The 21,095-nt window shown below is 54.8% G+C and overlaps 6 protein-coding genes across 6 annotated transcripts; 4 read left to right on the plus strand and 2 right to left on the minus strand.

Moving 5' to 3' along the window:
• Positions 1–108: 108 nt before the first annotated feature.
• Positions 109–2,017, minus strand: E0L32_008850 (uncharacterized protein; the record flags this gene model as incomplete). Its single annotated transcript, XM_031143750.1, has 2 exons — positions 109–1,134; positions 1,577–2,017. The coding sequence occupies 2 exons, from the start codon at positions 2,015–2,017 to the stop codon at positions 109–111; spliced, it is 1,467 nt and encodes a 488-aa protein (XP_030991714.1).
• Positions 2,018–4,571: 2,554 nt separating this feature from the next.
• Positions 4,572–6,642, plus strand: E0L32_008851 (uncharacterized protein; the record flags this gene model as incomplete). The annotated part of the gene is made up of 2 exons (XM_031143751.1): positions 4,572–5,036; positions 5,110–6,642. 2 exons carry the CDS (start codon positions 4,572–4,574, stop codon positions 6,640–6,642), a joined length of 1,998 nt encoding a protein of 665 aa, XP_030991715.1.
• Positions 6,643–11,504: 4,862 nt separating this feature from the next.
• On the plus strand, positions 11,505–12,127 carry E0L32_008852 (uncharacterized protein; the record flags this gene model as incomplete). Its single annotated transcript, XM_031143752.1, has 2 exons — positions 11,505–11,801; positions 11,867–12,127. The coding sequence occupies 2 exons, from the start codon at positions 11,505–11,507 to the stop codon at positions 12,125–12,127; spliced, it is 558 nt and encodes a 185-aa protein (XP_030991716.1).
• Positions 12,128–12,321: 194 nt separating this feature from the next.
• E0L32_008853 (uncharacterized protein) lies at positions 12,322–13,234 on the minus strand (the record flags this gene model as incomplete). Its single annotated transcript, XM_031143753.1, has 3 exons — positions 12,322–12,388; positions 12,453–12,867; positions 12,937–13,234. The coding sequence occupies 3 exons, from the start codon at positions 13,232–13,234 to the stop codon at positions 12,322–12,324; spliced, it is 780 nt and encodes a 259-aa protein (XP_030991717.1).
• Positions 13,235–14,119: 885 nt separating this feature from the next.
• On the plus strand, positions 14,120–15,826 carry E0L32_008854 (uncharacterized protein; the record flags this gene model as incomplete). Its single annotated transcript, XM_031143754.1, has 2 exons — positions 14,120–14,122; positions 14,174–15,826. 2 exons carry the CDS (start codon positions 14,120–14,122, stop codon positions 15,824–15,826), a joined length of 1,656 nt encoding a protein of 551 aa, XP_030991718.1.
• A 1,892-nt stretch (positions 15,827–17,718) lies between these two features.
• E0L32_008855 (uncharacterized protein) lies at positions 17,719–20,171 on the plus strand (the record flags this gene model as incomplete). The annotated part of the gene is made up of 3 exons (XM_031143755.1): positions 17,719–17,791; positions 17,874–18,031; positions 18,078–20,171. 3 exons carry the CDS (start codon positions 17,719–17,721, stop codon positions 20,169–20,171), a joined length of 2,325 nt encoding a protein of 774 aa, XP_030991719.1.
• Positions 20,172–21,095: the final 924 nt, after the last annotated feature.

A 21,095-nucleotide genomic window follows, 5' to 3' on the forward strand; every position in this document is an offset into this window, starting at 1 on the left:
AGCACTTCTTCCCTCCAAGCCCTTCCACTCCTTCGGGTATTTAGGTAGCGGCTTCTTTCTATGCTTTGTCATCACCATCTTCTCTCCGCGGCTTTTTCTTTTTCGGTTTTAAGCGCTGAACTCCTGCACGTTGGCCTCCTCCCACTTGCCGGGAATCAGAGCCAGGGGCACGATACCCGAGACGTGCATCTCGGGGCCGAAGATCTTGGCGTTGAGACCGAGCTCTTGGGTAGCGGCCTTCATGTTCTTCAGACCCTCCTGGTAGTTGGGACCGGCACGGCGGACCCAGATCTGGACGTTGTGCTCAATGAGAACGGTGGCGTACTCGCGCAGGGCCTTGATGACACCCTTGAAAGTAGAGGCAACGTTGGTGAAGTTGGCAATACCGCCACCAATAAAGAGGACCTTGCCCTTGGGGCTCACGGGAGCACGGAGCATCAGGTCCAACACGGTGCGGGCGTAGTGGTACGTCTGAGACTCGGTGGGCGCACCAGAATACTCGCCGTAGTTGGCGAGCTCGTCGGCGAAGCCAGCAGAGGCAATGGCATCGGCGTACACGACCGAGGCACCACCACCGGCAACCAGAGTCCAGATGCGGCCAGCAGGGTTCAAGACCGTGAGCTTCAGCGAAGAACCGGTCTTGGCATCAAGCTCAGCAATGTAGGCCTCCTCCTTGGAGAGCTCACGGCCGAAGGGCGCAGGGAAATCAATTGGCGGGCCAGCATCAACGTTGACAGAGCCGCTTTGGGGAGCAATGTTGGTGAGGCCGAGGGCAGCGGGGGACCGAGCAATGGCCCACTTCACGCCGCACTCGAAGTCAGCAGTCTGGTCAAGCTTGGCAGCAAGATCCAGGAAGTGGACAGAAGCAGAGGTGGCATCCTCGTTGGGGATGACTACCAAGGGGTTGATCTCGAGGTATGTGAACTGGCAGTCGACATAGACAGCATACAGACGGGTAATGAAGTCGACCAGGACCTTGTGCAGGCCCTGAGGAATCTTCTTGAGAAGGGTGCTGGCGATGACCTCGTTGGAAGGGTACTCGGTGAGGTCGACGGGGATCAGGAGCTTCTCAGCCTTGGTATCAACATCACCAACATCGACACCACCCTCGTGGGTGAACAGAATCCAGTCGCCCTATAGTCAATATGTATTAGTCGATATGCATGGGGAAACGAGTGGGTTGGTGCAACGGCTTCAGCCGGGGTTAGGACCACCAGTCTGCGGGCTGCGGTGCGGAATGTGGGTGCAGATGCCGAAGCGATGGACCAGGTAATCTCAATTTTTAGTCTCCGTTCGTCCGGTGCAGCGGATCTCTGCGGCCGACAAGGAGAACTAAAGGCAAAGAAAACCCGCACATCTGTCAAAAGCTCTGCGCTCCCACATAATGCCAGCCACACAACCTTTTGATTGTTCATATAACGCTTTTTCCCCCTTGTCTCATTTTTCGCGTGTCGTCCCCTGACGAATCTGTCCGCTGTTCTGGGCTGAACAGCCCCAAACTCGCCCACGGTGCTCGTGCATCACGTGATGTCTGCCCGCAGACAGGGAAAACTTGAAGGAAATTGGCACCACTTACATCTCGGACGGAGTTGATGTTGATGTAGTACTCGGTGTTTTGGGGATGGGGCACGAAAGGCTCGACGAGGAACTGCCTCAGGACACCCTCGGTGTGCTCGACCTTCTGCACCTTGCCGGCCCGCTCAGCAACCCAGGCACGGGCCTCAGCCCAGGTCTTGTTGAGAGCGAGGAGCCCGCTCTTGCCTCGCCGCTTGATCAGCTGATCGGGCTTTGCGACAAACTTGGCTCCGGACTGGAGCAGCCACGGGTAGGTGACCTCGGCCTGGTCGAGGACGTCCTGAACGTTGGCATCTTCGGCAAAGTGGAGGGCGGCGAGCCTGGGAGGGGCGTTGTGCTTGGTCGGGGGAGGGAGAGGCGAGGGCTTGATGACGGGTGCCCGGGTCAGGTGGTAGTTGAGGATTGCCTTGCCGTCGGCCTCGAAGATGGATTTGGCAGACATGGTGAAGACGGTCTCAGGTATGTGACTGAAAGTTTCAGTGATCTCTTTTGTTTTCGAGATTCAATTTCCCTGTTTTCAATTCTTCTCTTCTCAATCTGCATCAGGAGGCAAGCATGTCAGCCATTCGTGGCCCAAGTGGAACGCTACAGAGTTGCGCATGGATTTGAGCATCCAGTTGGCTGGCGCAACTGGCCAAAGGGAGCGCTGGAAAGCTCCGGGGGGACCCTGAGGGCAACGCAATTGACGCTGGACTTACAAGCTTCGTGAAGTTCTGGTCGGGAGGCCGGAAGAAAAGAGCAATGTCTAAGCAGACAACACAAATCGAGATGGAATTGGGAGTGGAAGTGGTGGTGATGGAGACGAGGTCAGAGAGGGCAGGAGTTCTTTCGAAATGGATACCGCCTCTTGGAGTCGACCTTTCGAAAAATTTCCCAGCAAACAGACAGCTTTGAGGTGGTGGCAGTTCCTCCCCCACCTTACCACCACCCACCAGACAACAACAGGCGGCCGGGACCCTCGTTTCGACTGAACAGCTTGCGTGCTGACCGGGGCTTGGCACAAGGTACCACTGGTTGGCAGAGTCTCAGGTACCAGGTACACGCTAAAAGTTTTGGGGGGATTTTTTAGCGACCTAGCGGTCTGAGGCTCAAGGTACCTCTACAAAGCACCTATCACTTGGTTGAGCGCCGCCATGGGTCCCGACTTTTTAGGGGGGGGAGGCATAGTCCCCGATCTTGTCTCTTGGTGGCTTACACTGGTGCGAGTTGCACTGGAAGCCCAGAGAAGACGTCCGGTCCATTCTCCATTTTCTTGTCCCTCGGGTTACCTACATAGGTACCCATCTTACACGCAGACTGGTGTCATTTGCTCCCTCGAATTCGCCGGACTATTCATAGCTTTACCGTGGCCCGGCTGATTGCGCTGTTCCTCGGTATCCGGTATTCTGGGCAAGTGCTCTAGGTCGTACCGGTTTGCATCGGGAGCGCCCTCCGCGGACTGCTCCCTGGGGACCATCCGGTGTGCCCAAAGCAGCACCTGGAGAGGTGTGTGCTCTGTCTTCTAGCGTCAAGCGCCTGCCATGGGGGATTTTTCTTTGTTGAACAACCTTATCCTTGGGTCAAGTGCGTGCTCTCTCTACGTGTGATTTTTTATGGGGCTCTTGAAGAAAATGCTCCGTGTCATGCCAACGGCGCAGCCCCCCTGAAACTCAGCAGATCAGAGCTGCCGTTCAGGCGGTCGTTATTTTCTTTCAAGTGCTTGCCGCCTGAAGGACCTTGGAGATCTGGCCAACCTTGGAAGCCTCTCTTAGAATTTGAAGCTAGTGCTTCTTTTCCGATGGCAGTCTCCCCGTCTCTACTGGGTCTCCCATCTAGCTGTGTTCGCATTTCCTGACTTTTTTTTTTATCGCTCATGGCCACCGTTTCGGAACCCGACAAGGAGGGGGGAGACATTCGTGACCGCTTTGAGGGTGGACAACGGTCATCGGTGGTGCATCCATCGTTCGGCGGTTGATGGCCTTGGGGTACCGGTACATGATCATCACCGCACTAAAAGGCGGGGACCAGGGGTCCGTCCCTTGAAATTGAGCATTCAACAGGTCAACGAATCAACAAGACTTGGAATTTCCCCAACTTTTTTTCCTCGTCCCTGGCGACTTTTTCCATCAGCACGGCGAATTTGTCTGGCAGTGGGGATATTGACTCAATTTGGACGAGACAATAGCCACGCCAGATTTTGACGAGGGACCCGAATTCCCAAGCGAATCTTTTGAGTCACGCTTCGAGTGCGCAAAGTACCTGCTACCTGCACCCAGCCCCGGCAGCCAACTCAGCAGTGCCCACCCCCCTCCACCACGCCATAACCTCAGCGCTATCAGCTTCAGCCCAGCCAAGCCAAACAGCCCACCAACACCCAAAGAAAAAAAACGCTCCGACCAAGCAGAGTCCGGACAGCAACGCTACTACCAAGCTCGTTGGCTTTTCGTTCCTGGTACTTTGGTCGCTGGGACACGCCGCCTACTACCGCATCTGCTTTGCTCTCCCCCCCCCTTGGAGAGCGACAAAGGAAAAAATCCACCACTTCCAAATTTCAACTCTTGCGAACCATCTTCTCCATCTCACGAGTCTACTCTCCCTACAAGCTTTTGTTGTTGTTTTCGGCATCTTCTCCCAAGATTGGTCATTGAAAGGCTAGATTCAAGGTACGTAAGCTTCTTTTGCATTGGCAAGATGCGCTGGAGCTGGTTCTGCATCATTGGGATGATGGCGGTCGGCAGCAGCTTGAGGCCAACAATGTTGGACCCCTCGTAAGCTGTACACTGCTCAAAACCCCGGGTGTAAGCTATCGCCGAGCTTCAGACAGTCGATGTGTGGCTCCAAAGCCCATCTTTTGGAGGAACTTCGGAGAGCCGACCGAAGCATTCGTTCGCCATTGAAACATGGTCTGCAACCTTTGCTTGGTGCGAGATGGCTAATCAATTGGTTTCTTAACTACAGATTCCCCTTTCACTTCGACGAAATTATACCCCCAGTCCTGAGCCTCGATATCCATCAAAATGCCTGCTCCCAACGCTGCCGCCAACGGCGTGAACGGCACCAGCAGCGGTGGCCTCTCTGCCAACGATAACATCACCCGCTTTGCCGCCCCCAGCCGCCCGCTGAGCCCCCTCCCTTCACACGCCCTCTTCAACCAGAAGACGAGATGCTTCGTCTACGGCATGCAGCACCGCGCTGTCCAGGGAATGCTGGATTTCGACTTCATCTGCAAGCGTAGCACCCCCTCCGTCGCTGGTATCATCTACACCTTTGGTGGCCAGTTCGTCAGCAAGTTCTACTGGGGTACCAGTGAGACTCTGCTTCCTGTCTACCAGGAGGTCAACAAGGCCATGGCGAAGCATCCCGATGTCGATGTTGTGGTCAACTTCGCCTCCTCCCGAAGTGTCTACAGTTCTACCCTGGAGCTCATGGAGTTCCCTCAGGTCAAGACTATTGCTATCATCGCCGAGGGTGTTCCTGAGAGGGTAAGTTGCCGTTGACTTTGGATACGCTATGGGCTGTTTTCGTCGGATTACGTGCTGACAATGCTGATTACAGCGCGCCCGTGAGCTGGCTTACATCGCCAAGAAGAAGGGCATCACCATCATTGGCCCCGCTACCGTTGGTGGCATCAAGCCTGGCTGCTTCAAGATTGGTAACACTGGTGGTATGATGGACAACATCGTTGCCTCCAAGCTCTACCGCCGCGGCTCCGTCGGTTATGTCTCCAAGTCTGGCGGCATGTCCAACGAGTTGAACAACATCGTCTCCCAGAACACCGACGGCGTCTACGAGGGTGTTGCCATTGGTGGTGACAGATACCCCGGAACTACCTTCATTGACCATCTGCTGAGGTACCAGGCCGATCCTGACTGCAAGATTCTTCTGCTTTTGGGTGAGGTTGGAGGCGTTGAGGAGTACAAGGTCATCGATGCCGTCAAGCAGGGTGTCATCACCAAGCCCGTCGTCGCCTGGGCTATCGGTACCTGCGCCAGCATGTTCAAGACTGAAGTTCAGTTCGGCCACGCTGGTGCTTTCGCCAACTCGCAGCTCGAGACCGCCGCTATGAAGAACAAGATGATGAAGGAGGCTGGCATTTTCGTCCCCGAGACCTTCGAGGACCTGCCCCAGCTCCTGGCTGCTGTCTACCAAAAGCTGGTCAAGGCTGGCACCATCAGGCCCCAGGCTGAGCCCCCTGTTCCCAAGATCCCTCTTGACTATTCGTGGGCACAGGAGCTGGGCCTCATCCGCAAGCCTGCCGCCTTCATCTCCACCATCTCCGATGACCGTGGCCAGGAGCTTCTGTATGCGGGCATGCCCATCTCCGATGTCTTCAGGGAGGACATCGGTATCGGTGGTGTCATGTCCCTCCTTTGGTTCCGTCGCCGTCTTCCTGACTACGCCTCCAAGTTCTTGGAGATGGTTCTTATGCTCACGGCTGACCACGGTCCCGCTGTGTCCGGTGCCATGAACACCATCATCACCACCCGCGCTGGCAAGGACCTCATCAGCGCCCTGGTGTCGGGTCTGCTCACCATTGGCTCGCGATTCGGCGGTGCTCTGGATGGCGCCGCTGAGGAGTTCACCAAGGCTTTTGACAAGGGCATGAGCCCTCGTGAGTTTGTTGACACCATGCGCAAGCAGAACAAGCTCATCCCTGGTATTGGCCACCGTGTCAAGTCCAGGAACAACCCTGATCTGCGTGTTGAGCTGGTCAAGGAGTACGTCAAGGCCAAGTTCCCCAACCACAAGCTGCTTGACTATGCGCTGGCTGTCGAGACCGTCACCACCTCCAAGAAGGACAACCTGATCCTCAACGTCGATGGCTGCGTTGCCGTCTGCTTCGTCGACCTGATGCGCAACTGCGGTGCTTTCAGCGCCGAGGAGGCCGAGGACTACCTGAACATGGGCGTCCTCAACGGTCTGTTCGTTCTGGGCCGCAGCATTGGTCTGATTGCGCACTACCTTGACCAGAAGCGCCTGCGTACTGGTCTCTACCGCCATCCTTGGGATGACATCACCTACCTTCTGCCCCAGCTGCAGAAGGCTGGCCCGCCGGGTGCTGAGGGCCGTGTTGAGGTTCAGATCTAGAGATACCATGAGCGCCAGTAGTGGCTGGTTGCTGAGTTATGAAACATGAGGATTTCCATGAATTAGACTACGGGTGCTTGCGATATCGCTTTTCGCGGTTTGTGCGAACAGCTGAACTTGTAAGAAAATGTCATGAGTTTATAGTACCCCTAATAACACGTACTCCCACAAGAGGAGTCCATTTGAAGCAATGAATTTACCCTGGTTCCTCGTGCCCGGTGCTCAAATGAGGGATTAAATGTTGATGCATCGATCAGTATTTGCCTTTTCCCCGTCAACAGTGATTGTTCATTTTCATCGAGAACAGAGTGTAAGTGTTGAAGTGGAACCAAGAATGGTCGCACTCGCTGATAAGAGATGGGCCGCAGCTAATCCTTATCAGCATGTCGATGCGAAAATCTTAAGACTAGTGCTTGACCTGAACCGACATTGAGCCTCGCTTTAATTGCATTCAAGCCTCGAACTCCTCATGCTTGCGACACAGGCGCTCCGCTCCGCTTCACACAGCATACATACTCTTCCCTCCTAACCCCAATAAGTCTTATTATCTCTTAAGAGGTCCGACTTGACTTGTTGTGTGCCCCAATTGCGCCCCGGTAACTCACTCTCCGGAGGTCCCTCGATCCACGCCCAGCTGCATCGTACCACGGCCAGAACCCGAAACGACAAGTCCTCGCCCGGCGTCACCCTCCCTGCGAGACCATAACAGAACCACGCGGACATTGCCTTATAGACTTGGCAAGCAAGCAAACACCAACGAGAAACCACCCCCCCCAAAAAAAACCCCGAATCAGCCATGTCCTTCTTCCGCATCACCCTGCACCGCAGCGCCATCGGCCTGCCCCGGCGGACGCGCGACGTCCTCGCCGCCCTGGGCCTGCACCGGCGCAGCCAGACCGTCTTCCAGGCCGTGTCGCCGCAGTCGGCCGGCATGATCATGAAGGTCAAGGAGCTCGTGCGGGTGGAGGAGGTGGACCGGCCCAAGACGGCGGCGGAGCTCAAGGCCGAGAGGACGCCCGATGCCGGGTACTGGGTCGAGAAGGCCGTGCCGAGGTGAAAGAGGGCGGGGGAGGGGGACACGGGGGTTGGAAAGAGCAGAAAGGAAAAGAGGGGAGGGAATGGCGAGGGAACACACGAGTTGAGAGTGGTCGTGGCCGAAAACGGCACGACTCACACGCTGTGTAGGATTGGCCCATGACGATGAGAGGGCGGGGCAGGATTCCGGTGGACTGGGGTCGAATGGATTGGAAGACGCCCGTGTGGTCCTGGGGCTGCTGTCTTTGGCCGAGTGAGGATCATTATGGGTGGGAACATGCTGTATTGTATGAGATGGCGAGAGGTTATTGTATATTATGATGGCATTACTCACAAGACGAAACCTGAGCCTGATTTAATGATAGCAAGGGACATTAAAACTATATAAGAACATGCAGGATCCATGCGAGAGAACATGAGAGACTGGAAGAAATCTTGTGATGAGCGTGGAATAGAAAGAGGCACTACATACTGGAGAAATGATATGCTCGCTCCGTCAAACCAGCCCCCTTCTCAGGAGCGCCTCCAGGGCGGGGAAGAGAGAAAATGTCTTGAGGTTACTTAGTTTCCAGCGACAAATGCCGGGCAGAACTCAGGGTTGCTCCAGACTTTTCCTCCCACCTTTGTAGTGTTGGACGAGGCAGACGGGCTCATCCATGGCACGATAATGCAGCATCCTCGTCGAGGTGGCCGTCTGGAGGTATCGACCACGGGCTAGAAAGGTACAGAGACCACGATCTCAACGTCACGGACTTGGGTATGCAATGGTACACTACTGTTAGGCCTTTTATTCGCTACGTGCGTGACGTCGTGGGCCTAATGCTCGCTCCCTCGAGTGCAAGGATAAATTCCTTCCTGAATATCTAAGCAGTTCCATGATTGAGTGACTGTGCCCAAAATTTACCGTCATCGTCGTCATCCTGGCCTGGTCCAAGCCATGGAACATCATTCGTGACTCAAGCTGAGGTGAGAATCTCGACCTATATGCGAGAAACGAGAAGCGAGAGTGTCTCCGGCTTCTGTAAAAGCCTGTGGCTTGTCTGCGCTTCCTAGACCGCTGAAAACCAAGCTCCGTGTCCATTTCATCACCCCATACCGCAGAGATATGCCCGTATCATCCCAGCAGTGTCTGGCAGACGTGTACGTCTCGCTGTAGAGTGTCTACTATCCACTCCGAGCTTGTTCGATGTACTCCTGGTTCGGGGTTTCGTATTCGCTCACGAAGTAGTCCTTGGCGTGCCTTCCAAGCCAATTGGTCAACTTTGTCAGTTCCTCGCGGAGGCGGTTCACCGACTGCTGATCCATATTGGTTTGAGCAACAAGCTCAGGCATGCTCACTGTGATGCGATTAGAGGTGGCTCACGTCCAGGTCAGTGTTAGCAACATACCTAGGAGACGACAGAGGTGCTCTGCACCATAGGAACCGCAGACATTCTTGGGTCCGTCTGTGTTGCGGTCCCACTGCTCACGCAGCTCGATGTACTGGACGCGTTCGAAGCTGGAGGGAATCAGTCTCACAAGGCCGGTACATTAGGGGAGCAGAATGGCTCACCGGTAGAGGAGAATTCGACCCAGGCACTTTTCGAAATACTCCTTCAAGCCAGCCATGGTCTCCTCAAGGATATCCATGCTGGACGAGCCTTCTTGACGATTTCCACGTTCATATGCAAGATAGTCATTCAGGATCTGCTCAACGGGGTGTGCGTGAGGCAATGGAACAAGCTGCTGGTTCTTGGTGACGTTCTCCCAGTCATCAACCAGGAAGGCTTTCAGGTGGTCTGGCATGACCAGTTTGATGGATGGGCGCGAATGGAAAGCATCCTCCTATGATCGAGTCATATTAGCCAAGCCCTCTGGGCCTAAGTTGCGAGAAGCAGTAAACGTAGGAATGCAGACGAGTGACGGTTGACGAGTGGTGCGAACCTTGGATGTCGGGGTTTGAGGCGAGCCATGACTGCCGCTCGGCATACACTTCGAGCTTCGCCTTGACACTCGGTTGCTGCTTGCTTTGCGCATGCATGCTGCCAGATTTGTGTTCGGCACTCCTGCAATAGGTAGACAGGCAGTAGCTGGAACTCCTTCAAAATAGCGCTCCAGCTTGCCTGTCAAGTTGCCCGTCTTCTCTGCAGCCAGAAGTTTCGGGTGTCGCTTCTTTTGTATCCTGCCTTGCGGAGCATTCACATAGCGATCATCGAAGCATGGCCGTCCTTGACGGTTCAGGTAACAATGATTCGTTTTTGGCAGCTCGCAGAGATGATCTTTTGTCTCCTTGGCCCATGAAGCTTCCTTTTCCAGGAATGAAGGGGCCTGTCTTGCCATCTTCGAGCCTCGGAGTGGCATGGCGACTGAATGAAAAGGGACAGGAGGGTAGCGCTTGGTTTGGAGAGATGGAAGGCGGGAGGCGTGGATGGCAAGGGGAGTAGGTGGAAATCTTGCAACTAGAAATGTCCAGAAAAAAGAACTCGGGAGAGGGCTAGGGAGAGAGGTGCCGAGGGGGGGGAGAGGGAATAAATCAAGACGAGTGAGGCTTGTCCGTCCAGTTACCTATTGAGAACTGACAATGGTGAACAATTGGGAAGATGGTCGGACCCCCTATTGATGCCGGAATTCACTTTAGCTTGACCACGCACTTGCGAGTCCCCAGATCTGGGAGTCAAACCAAACAGCGCACCCCCCTTCTCTTGCACTGATATGAATACTTCGACAATAGTGGTGCCATTTCTTTGCAGACTGCCGAGATATGGCTTGGGAAGTTAATTATCCCACATCGGCATGCCTCTCACCGACCGGAATGACCAAAGACAAGCCAAATACGCTTCAAAGAAAAATACGAGAGAGAAAAAACAGCAAGATGAAAAGAAAAGAGTGAAGTTACTGACCGTCTCGAGTTCGTAGTCTCTTGCTCGCCTTGGGCCTCTGGTGGTGGTGGTGCCAGCAGTCCTCTCTTCACTTCCCCTAGCTGAGCTGAAATCAGAGCCGTTGGCCTTGGCGGCCTTCTTCACCTGCTTGCTACTCTTCTGCTGCAGGGCCTTGATCTGTTCGCGCAGCTGGCTCGCGAGCTCTCTGTTCTCGTCGTTGAACTTGCGGACGCGGTCTTGTGGAACCCAGTCGTCCCAGGTATTCTTCCATCCCTTATAATGAATCTTGTATTGCCACCCGTCACCATTCTCGTCCTTTTGGACGTCGAGGATCCGGGCCTCGTACAGCATCTCCATGTGGAAGCAGAAGACGCGTTCGTCCACCGCGAACGGCGGACCTTGTTGCTTTGAGGGTGCCATACCGATGATTCAGGTGCGAGAGAACGTGTCGGATGTCGAGTCGAAAATTTTGCGTCCAAGAGAATATTAATCAGAGAGCTGGGTATCAGATGATTAGAGACCTAGAGAAATATTATGGTCTTCAAGTCTCTGTCGAACAGTGCAAAGAGGGCTTCGCCTTTGCATGGAAGGGAGGGGAAGGCCCGATATGAGGCAGTGAGTGAGTTGGTGTTGAGATGAGGGAAGTCACGGGATCTGTAGCCATTTACGCGTCTGTCCCTTCCCGCCAAACGCGTTTTAGACCCAAAGCCAGCCATGGATGGTATGTACCTCAATACACCTCATCAAACTGCGCAGGCACAGCCAACCCTGGTTTTTTTTATATCTCTTGTTCAGCTCCATGGTTCAGGAAAGGGAAGAACCCTACCTACCGACTTGTTGAGAAACTACACATATATTTTGCTCACTTCATCTTATTTATCCAGTTACCTCATTCTCAATCGCATCATTGATGTCTTGCGGGGCCAGATAGAACCAACTCCCACCGCTCAACCAGCAAAACGATGAGCTATGCCTCCAGCAGAGTCAACCCTTTTGAGCAACTACCTGCTCACGCCGGCCAAGCTCCCTGCTATTGTGTCTCTCAATGAGTTCATTTCAATGTTTCCGAAATCCCAGCAGGCGTCTCCCCAGATCCGAGCGCTGTACCGTGATTTGCAAGCTCAGCTCAACGCTTCTGTGGATTCGGTCGCCGCCAACATTGAGGGCGAGTCAAAACGAGGCAAAGCTCTCCGTCGAGAGGTGACTAGGGCCAAGAAGGAGTCATCGAAGGAGGAGCTGGATGATGAAATGGAAATAGAGAAGGCCGTGAGTTCACCCCAGTCTTCAAGGTGCTTTGCATAAGGTAGCTCCGACTCATCTTCCTCTTGTAGCTCGCTGGGACCGCCTTTAGCAATCACCAGCCCAGACACAAGCTCGGTACGGTCCTTCCCGAGCTGGAGACTGCCATCAGCGACTTGGAGGACGAGATCCAGGCCTTTCGCTCGGATGAAGAAAAGCTGTTGCTCGCCGTGAGGCAGACCGTGGGCAATCTGAGCGATCTACGCTACGGAAAGTTGGCCAACAGCCATCTGCGGGATCAGGTCCTGGAAGGACTGGCGGATGTGCAGGCAACGTGCAAGCGAAAACCATGAATTAAAATTGGCCTAACTAGAGTGCCCAAAAAAGAAAGCCGTGGGCATTGATACGACCCAGCGCTACAAAAACAGGTCAAAGTCAGTCAATGTGAGCCGGTGGGCATCCACAGTTCTGCGTGGTACGTGGTTCGCTAAACTCGCGTCTCAAGGTATCCTTCGCTTCTGGTCAAGAGAAAGCTTGGGCAGGCTCCTTAACGGGCAGCAGCAGCCGCTGCGGCTGGCCTTCGCTGGCCATCCATGTTGTTCATGCGACGAGACCTGCGAAGGAGGGGCTGGTCAGCAGATGCGAGGACCGGGAGAGAGTGTGTTTTGGGTCACTTACATCATGCTTCGGCTGAAGAAGGAGATGATGAGCATCATGGCCCAGCTGGGGACGACGTTCAGCACCCAGAGAACATAAGCAACAGGAACCGCGGCACCATAGGTGGCCAGAGGACCATCGAAGGGGTGGAAGTAGCCATCGTGCAGGTGGAAGTTCTCCTTGCTGCCACTTTCATAGACCTTGACAAAGTCCTGCGAAGTCGTGGTGGTGAGGTTGAAGCGCTTGAGGTAGATGTCGATCTTGGCAGGTGGTGGCAGCATCTCAAACACCCACAGAGTGCCAGGGCTGGCAGACCAGCTGTTGCAGAGGATGGGCTGGTCGTCGCAGTTGAGGTAGGCCATGTGAGGGGCCTTGGCTTGGGTAGCGAACTTTGCGGCGGTCTCGTTGAAGGCCGATTCCACTTGCAGGCAGTGGCCTTGTCTTCATGTTAGCAGATGCATCATAGATTGCGCGCGAGAATACGAAAGGATAGTCTCGAGCTCACCAAAGCAGGTCTTGTTGCGCCCGGTCACGAAAACCCACCACTCCTCTGGGGTCGTAGCACCAGGCTTGACGGGGCTGTAGAGAGTGCTCTTCCAGTTGTCGAGAGACAAAACGTCCATCTTCTTGGCCGCCTTGGATGCGGCAGCATCGGCATGGTCGTGGCGGTTGGGGCTGGGAATGTAAGAACCGAACTGGCCCAAGAAGTTCTGGAATTGCGCCTTGTACTCCTCGAAAGGAGACTCGGCAGCTGCGCCGAGGAGCGGCAGAGCCAGGAGGATGGAGGACGTTGAGAAGCGCATGGTTGTCTGCTCTGTTTGATGGCAATTGATTAGAATCAAAACGTACGTTGGGGTTGGATGAAAAAGGGAGCTTCAAACAGATCGCGCGAAATCGTACTGACCAGGATGATGTAAATGAGTGTGAGGGGCACTAGAAAGATAACAACATGTACAGTTGATCAAACTGCTGCAGGTGTTTGATGGAAAACAGATCGGCCCACTGCGACTTTGCAGGTCAGATGAACTAGAAGAGAGGGAAGCCTTTGTCTTTTGGCAACAGTTGCTCGATATTCGTTCAAAACAACAGAATTTGCGCAAACATGCGATTTCCCTTTTCTCTACCTCTGTTCAAGTACAAACAGGCCTAGGCACTTACCTTAATCGAGGCAAGGCCTGTCCTGTCCACCCTGTTCCTCTGCTTTCTACGGGGGTTAATTTAACTGCACACACAGTACTCCGTACCTATTCCACATCCTTGCGAACCGGGGGTTGACCAGCAACCCGGATAAAGCGCCGCTTGGGCAACTTTGGGGTACCGTGGACTGCAGTATGGGAACTTCGGTCCGCTAAAACAGAGCTCAGTTCTGGGCGGCATGGATGGGCGGACGGGGCAACGGTCCAGCAACAAGACGCGCTGGGGCCAGTTGTGTACCTACAAGTAAGCTTGCGCGAGAAAGAGAGTTCTAGGTTGCTGAACTAGGACGAATGAGAACAAGTGTACACATCGGATTGCGACCTACGGCCCTGCCCCACTCGAGAGCTGTCTGGCTCCAAAGCCTACCTAGCATCTCGCGTCGCGCATGTACTTGTATGTAGCGTTGTCGATTGTGAATCCACGAAGCACATTCACGCCCTCCAGGTCACGATTATACACGAGCGACCAGCTGCGGCAAGCAGACGTGCAAAATGGTACGTGGGGTCGATACACTCGGTGGTGTTCAGCATACTGATCTATACTAGTCTCCGCAATCGCCCAGCCAGAAGCGAAAACGCGGCCGCCCTTCTCAACACTCAAAGATCGCGTCGCATCACACGTCGACAAGCCAGCCACCAGCAGGACCAAACGCCGAGGAAGAAAGGGAGGAAACAGACCCGCGACCTCGAAAACGAGGGCGCAGAGCAGAGAAGCAGAATACCGAAGCGCCCGATACCGCGATCGATGCTCCACCGGACCGACCTGGTGGAAGAAAACGAGGCCGACCCTCGGCTCGAGACGCTGCGCCTGGACAGCTCTCCCGGGTATCGAACGCGCAACACGAACCAGGTCAAGATGGCGACGAAAACCCAGTGCAGCCGCGTCGGAGTAAACGTGATCGCTCCTCTTTAGAAGGAGCCAAGCCCTGGTGGGAGGTTGGCGGGAGCGCCAATACATCGCTTGTAGAAGCAGCTCCCAAAGGACCTACGCCACAGCAGCCCAAGAAGCGAGGACGGCCTTCTCTTGCCGACGTTTCTGTAGACGAAGCACAGAACAAGGGAAAGCGGGGACGCCCGTCCCGGTCGAACGACAAAGAGGATGACGCCCCTGCCCGGAAACGTCGTGGGAGGCCCTCACTCGCAGATCAAGAGGTGCAAGAGATCCCGGTATCGCACACAAAACGAAGAGGAAGACCGCCCACCTCTAAAGAGCCGCAACACGAGGTGGCCCGCCCGGATAGCATAGTGGAGGAGGCAGCCAGTTCCGAAGAGCATCACCGGAAACGAGGGCGGAAGATTCAACGACACCAAGCCCAAGATTCTCTGAGCGATGAGGTAGAGCAGCCCGGCGCATCACAGGTCCGTCAGCTGATTCCCCGGACTCGCCACATACCACGAGCGACTATTGCAACGAAATGGGCTGCACTCGAGCCTGCGGCCATCTCCCTCATCGGGAATCTACTTGGGGAAGCTGAGCGGCCAGTTCTTCTCCGGCTACGGGATAGTCAGAACCGTCGAGAGCATGCTCGTGCGGCAGTTTCAATAGTCTCTCGCCGCGTGCGATCCAAGCTCTCGAAAGGCATGCCGTTTCCACCCTCTTCCACAAAGGCGCGGACTACTGTGGCTGGTGTCAAGTCCGGGCAAGAGGATGATCTGGACTTTGAGCGCGTAGTCGACACTATGCAGGCCTTGGAGAGGACGCTGAGTCCGCTCTTGCATTCGGTAGCGTTGCTGTCACAAGAGAAGGAGCGAGAAGAACAAGGACTAGAACAGGATTATGCGACACTCCGAACCCTAGAGGCTAATGCGCGTTCGGAGGCCCGGTCGTGGCGAGAACGGCGGAAGAGAGCTCATCCCTTGGCCCCAGAGGCACCTCTCAGCGGCGCTGATGCTGACAGCAGCCCCGACCGGAGAACTGCGAAGCATCCGAGTGAAACGGCAGCCGCCGGCCTGTTCAAAGTGAGAGATCATGGCATGTTTTCATATGACCTGATACTAACGATGTCTGAGCAGGATCTCCAGGGTGATGAGTTGTTGTCGCTATCAAAACAGCTGGCCAGCCACATGGACAGCATGAAGACCAATCTGCAACAGATCGGAGGAGTTGCGCCGGCTGTGCTAAGCAGCAGAGCAGCCCTGCAGCAGGTGCTGCACAAGCACCTGGACCCTCAGCATTATGAACGTGTCTTGCTTGGATGAGGAAAGCTATCGGGAGCCGAGAGCACCGAATGAATTGATGAAGCGATACCCCCCTAACATTATGTACTGTGCGCCCAGGAAACGGGCGGAATTACGTCTAAGTTATATCGTTTCTTGGCACTTCGATATAGCGAGAAATCCAATATGCAAGGAATGCCATGCCACGCGAATCTCCCGAAAGGGAAACTGGCTTTGGTTGTACAGTTGAAGGGGGTGGACGCCCTGGTATGAAAGGGCATCTGGCAAAGACATGCCTTCTTGTTGGCTGGTGGAGGGGAGGAATTTTTACCACGCAAATGCTGTGCCAGATCAGCAAACGCCAACACCCCCCCTCCCGAAGCCGAAGCCGGGATTAGAGTATGTAATAAGCCAGAGCAAAATTCTAACTCGAGAATGAGAAGGCTGCCGTCTGCGAGGGGGAGTATGTGTGTGTCTCTTCGGTTTCCTCGGTGACTTTCATATCAAGAATTCCCAGCGAATTGGACATGATTGGATATACGCTCCGAGCATGTTGGCTTGCTGACCACGCCAACCATGCCTCCCTAGGTACCTACCTACATCACTGGGCTGCAACGGTCAACCGCGCGCAGCGGGAGGGAGGGAAGGAGGGTGGCATTGATTGGAACCATCCGAGAGTTTCCACGGTGTCTCAATTGATCTTAGTAGCAGTACCCGTAAACATGAATGTCTGTGTGTATCCCGCTCATCTGACCGGAAACAACATCGGTGCCCTGGTTATCAGGGTCCAATTGGAAGTTCCCGGCAAGGCTAGAAAAGGCTTGGTTGGGCGTGCAGGTTCCAGACTGTCCAGGTGGTTGGTTGATTGGCGCAGCTCTCCATGGTGCAATTCACGCTATGCTGAAGCTATCTCTACCTGGCCCCGCCATGGTTGGAGCGTCCACGGGTGAGATATAAACTGCAGGCCTACTTCTTACGGAGCAGGTACCTACTGCCTGTCTCTCACTCTCCTTGGTAGAGGTAGCTTACGGACCCCACCATCTGCACCTAGCAGGCTAGACTGGTCCCCTGTCGGTTGCCCCGCCTAAGCATTTTCTGGCCAGATGGAGGGGCTCTTTCAGTTTTTTCCCCCTCTGTCGACGTTTGGTTGAGTCAATCACGAAGACACAGAGTAGGAGGAAGTAGGTAGGAACTGGCAAGGTGAGATGGAGCTATGGTTAGAGGTGACAAGCACCATCTTTGGTGGTTCAATTCCGTTTGGCGGGGTGCAAGGATTCATGCCTGGCAAAGGCCAGATCGTCATCCCTGGGACTGGAGGGTCACGTAAGGTAAAGTAGGTGCAATGTACTTGCACTCGCGTAAAGCAAGCTGGAAGTACCTACCTTGGAGGGGGATCAGATCAGTGAACTCCAAGTAAAGGCAAGCAAGCACAGTAGATACATATGCAGGCAAAGGGCGGGCAGGAAAGGCAGGGAGCCGCTAGGTATGGCTTGGTTTGAGGTTGGGGGGTACTACTTGCACGCAAGTCTCACTTCCGTCACACCGCCCAGTCGTTGAAATCCGAGGGAGCTTTAAAAAACAAATCTCGTCTTCCTCCTCCACCACCACCTGCAAACTTTTCCCTTCTTCTTTCCTCTCCCATTCTCAAACTCCTCCTCCGAGTCTGTCATCCTCCCCGCCATTTCTCGGTATCTTCACTTTCTTCCCCATCAGCGTCTTACCTTTACCAGACGTTGCTTTATGTAAGTACCTAGGTAGCCTAGCAGCCTCTTCGTCATCCTGCCCTCCCTTCCCAACAACAATTGTGCTCCCCAATCGACCCCGCCAATCTAGCCAGGGAGACCAACAGCTGACCATTCGTTTGCTTCCTTCCAAACAGTACCCGTGGACCAATTCTCATCTCCCAAACAAGGTCCTATCATAGCCGATTCATCATGGTTCAGTCCGCCATCCTCGGTTTCCCCCGCATGGGTGTGAACCGTGACCTGAAGAAGGCCACCGAAGCTTGTATGTTGCAACCCCTTGTCACCACCGCTTCGACCCCGCCCGTCATACTTCTTGACCGCCGCGATACTAACCGGGTAGCTAGACTGGGGAGGCAAGATTTCCCAGGAGGAGCTCCTGACCGAGGCCAAGAGGCTCAGACTGGCACACTGGAAGATCCAGAAGGATGCCGGTGTCGACATCATCCCCAGCAATGACTTTGCTCTCTACGACCAGGTCCTTAGCCACATCCAGGACTTCGGTGTAAGTGCCACTTGATTGAGAAGAGATTCTGCTTTTTGGCCACTAGCTGACCTTCGTCTTTCTATCACAGGCCGTTCCCGAGCGGTATTCCAGCGCCAAGCTGAACCCTGTTGATGAGTACTTTGCCATGGGCCGTGGTCACCAAAAGGACGGCGTCGATGTTCCCAGTCTGGAGATGGTCAAGTGGTTTGACTCCAACTACCACTACGTCAAGCCCACCCTGCAGGACAACCAGGAGTTTAAGCTTGCTGCCAACCCCAAGGCTGTCGCTGAGTTCCTTGAGGCCAAGGCGGCAGGCATTGCCACCCGGCCGGTCCTCGTTGGCCCCATCTCCTTCCTCCACCTGGCCAAGGCCGACCGTGGCCAGAGCGTCAACCCCATTGACCTGCTCGACAAGCTCGTCCCCATCTACGAGTCTCTTCTGGCCAAGCTCAAGGAGGCCGGTGCCGAGACTGTCCAGATCGACGAGCCCGTCCTCGTCTTCGACCTGCCCGCCAAGGTCAAGGCTGCTTTCGGTCCTACCTACCAGAAGTTCGCCAGCCTCGGCGCCAAGATTCCCCAGCTTGTCTTCACCACCTACTTTGGTGATATCGTTCACAACCTGGAGGCTATCCCCAAGGATATCTATGCCGTCCACGTTGACCTCGTCCGTAACCCTGAGCAGCTTGACACTGTCATCGGTGCTCTGGGCTCCAAGACTATCCTCTCTGCCGGTGTGGTCGACGGCCGCAACATCTGGAAGACCAACATGAAGAAGGCCATTGAGACTGTCGAGACTGCCATCCAGAAGCTCGGCAAGGACCGTGTTCTGGTTGCCACCTCCAGCTCTCTCCTACACACCCCCCACACTCTGGCCAGCGAGAAGAAGCTGGACCCCGAGATTGCCGACTGGTTCTCGTTTGCCTCGGAGAAGGCTGTCGAGATTGCCGTCATTGCCAAGGCCGTTACTGAGGGCCCTGCTTCCGTACGGGAGCAGCTCGAGGCCAACGCCAAGTCCATGCATGCTCGTGCTACCTCGAGCAGGACCAACGACCCCAAGGTCAAGGACCGCCAGAGCAAGATTGTTCCTTCTGACTACAACCGCAAGTCGGAGTTCTCCGTCCGTATCGCCCAGCAGCAGAAGAAGCTCAACCTTCCCCTCTTCCCCACCACCACTATTGGCTCCTTCCCCCAGACCAAGGAGATCCGTCTTGCTCGCAACAAGCTCACCAAGGGTGAGATCACTGCTGAGCAGTATGACAAGTTCATTGAGAAGGAGATTGAGGACAACGTCAAGATCCAGGACGAGCTTGACCTTGATGTCTACGTTCACGGTGAGCCTGAGCGTAACGACATGGTCCAGTTCTTCGGTGAGCGCCTGAACGGCTACGCGTTCACCACACACGCCTGGGTCCAGAGCTACGGCTCGCGTTGCGTGCGCCCTCCCATCATCGTCGGTGACATTTCCCGACCTGCCCCCATGACCGTCAAGGAGTCCAAGTACGCCGTGTCCGTCTCCAAGAAGCCCATGAAGGGTATGTTGACTGGCCCCGTTACCTGCCTCCGTTGGTCTTTCCCCCGTGACGACGTACACCAGTCTGTCCAGGCCGAGCAGCTTGCTCTGGCTCTCCGTGACGAGGTTGTGGACCTCGAGAAGGCTGGCATCGATGTCATCCAGGTTGACGAGCCTGCCCTCCGTGAGGGCCTTCCTCTCCGCTCCGGCAAGGAGCGTGACGCTTACCTGGAGTGGGCCGTCAACGCCTTCAAGCTCTCCACTGTTGGCGTCGAGGACTCGACCCAGATTCACTCCCACTTCTGCTACTCGGAGTTCCAGGACTTCTTCCACGCCATTGCGGCCCTTGACGCTGATGTTCTCTCCATCGAGAACAGCAAGTCTGATGCCAAGCTCCTCAAGGTCTTTGTCGACTCTGCCTATCCTCGCCACATCGGTCCTGGTGTCTACGACATCCACTCCCCTCGTGTCCCCAGCGAGCAGGAGATCAAGGACCGCATCGAGGAGATGCTGCAGTACCTCAAGCCTGAGCAGCTCTGGATCGACCCCGACTGTGGTCTGAAGACGCGCCAGTGGAAGGAGACCAAGGAGGCTCTGGTGAACATGGTTAACGCCGCCAAGTTCTTCCGTGCCAAGTACTCCAAATAGGCTGAGTGTCACACTTGAGAATAGTGTCGGCGCCGGCCTAGTGTATTGGTGTTGCATATTATCGTTGATGATGCACATTGGTCATGAGATGGCGTTTCGATACTTTGATTTTTGTTTTTGTTTGCTCGAACATTTACACATTGGCGGGGTTGTGCAAGAGACCATTTTAGAGTCTGGGCTACCTACGATCTCAACATCGGCGTTTCTGGCCTGGGTCAAAAAAGGTGAAGCATGAAAGGATCTGATTTTTCAACATGAGAGCGAAGGTGTACAAAGGGAACGGCTGCAGGCATTCAACACTTACGGAATACAGACTGGGGACCTTCGGGAGCCTCCTTCAACGGGATACCCTTACATCGGAACAATGGGCAAAAAGTGGACGGCGTTCAGGAATCATTCTTTGGGGGCATTGTCATGATGTTCCCAACAAGCAGTCAATCAACTAGTACTGCAACGAGGCTTATGAAGTTAAGGACTTGAAACAATGTTAGATAGTCGTAATATACCCACTTCAACCGGGCATCATCTGGTCTGCGTCATGCGTCGGCCGTGACATTATTTTTGAAGGATTGTCTCCGATGCACAAGGAACCTGCCTCCTAACTTTGCTTGATACCTACCTCTGTCTCAACCTCGTAGACGCCCGTCACTTCAGGAGATGTAGCTCGATATAATGCCATACAAGGAGGATGCCCGATTGCAAGCGTTTCATGATGCTGGAGTTGGTCATCCCATGTCATCTCCTGGAAACCAGTGAGAGAAATAGTTGGGATTGAGCACACCACACACAGGTGATGCTGGGCAATTGCGGGGGCCGCTTACGGGGCTGGGTCGCCTGGTGAAACAGAACAGACAGGGCCTGACCCCTCACTGGGCCCCCTTTCCAACAGCACCAAGAAGCACAAGGAGGGAAGAGAGAACGTTG

This window comes from Thyridium curvatum (assembly GCF_004353045.1).
Source record: "Thyridium curvatum strain D216 chromosome Unknown NODE_60_length_267819_cov_83.081011, whole genome shotgun sequence".
Lineage (NCBI taxonomy): Eukaryota > Fungi > Ascomycota > Sordariomycetes > Thyridiales > Thyridiaceae > Thyridium > Thyridium curvatum.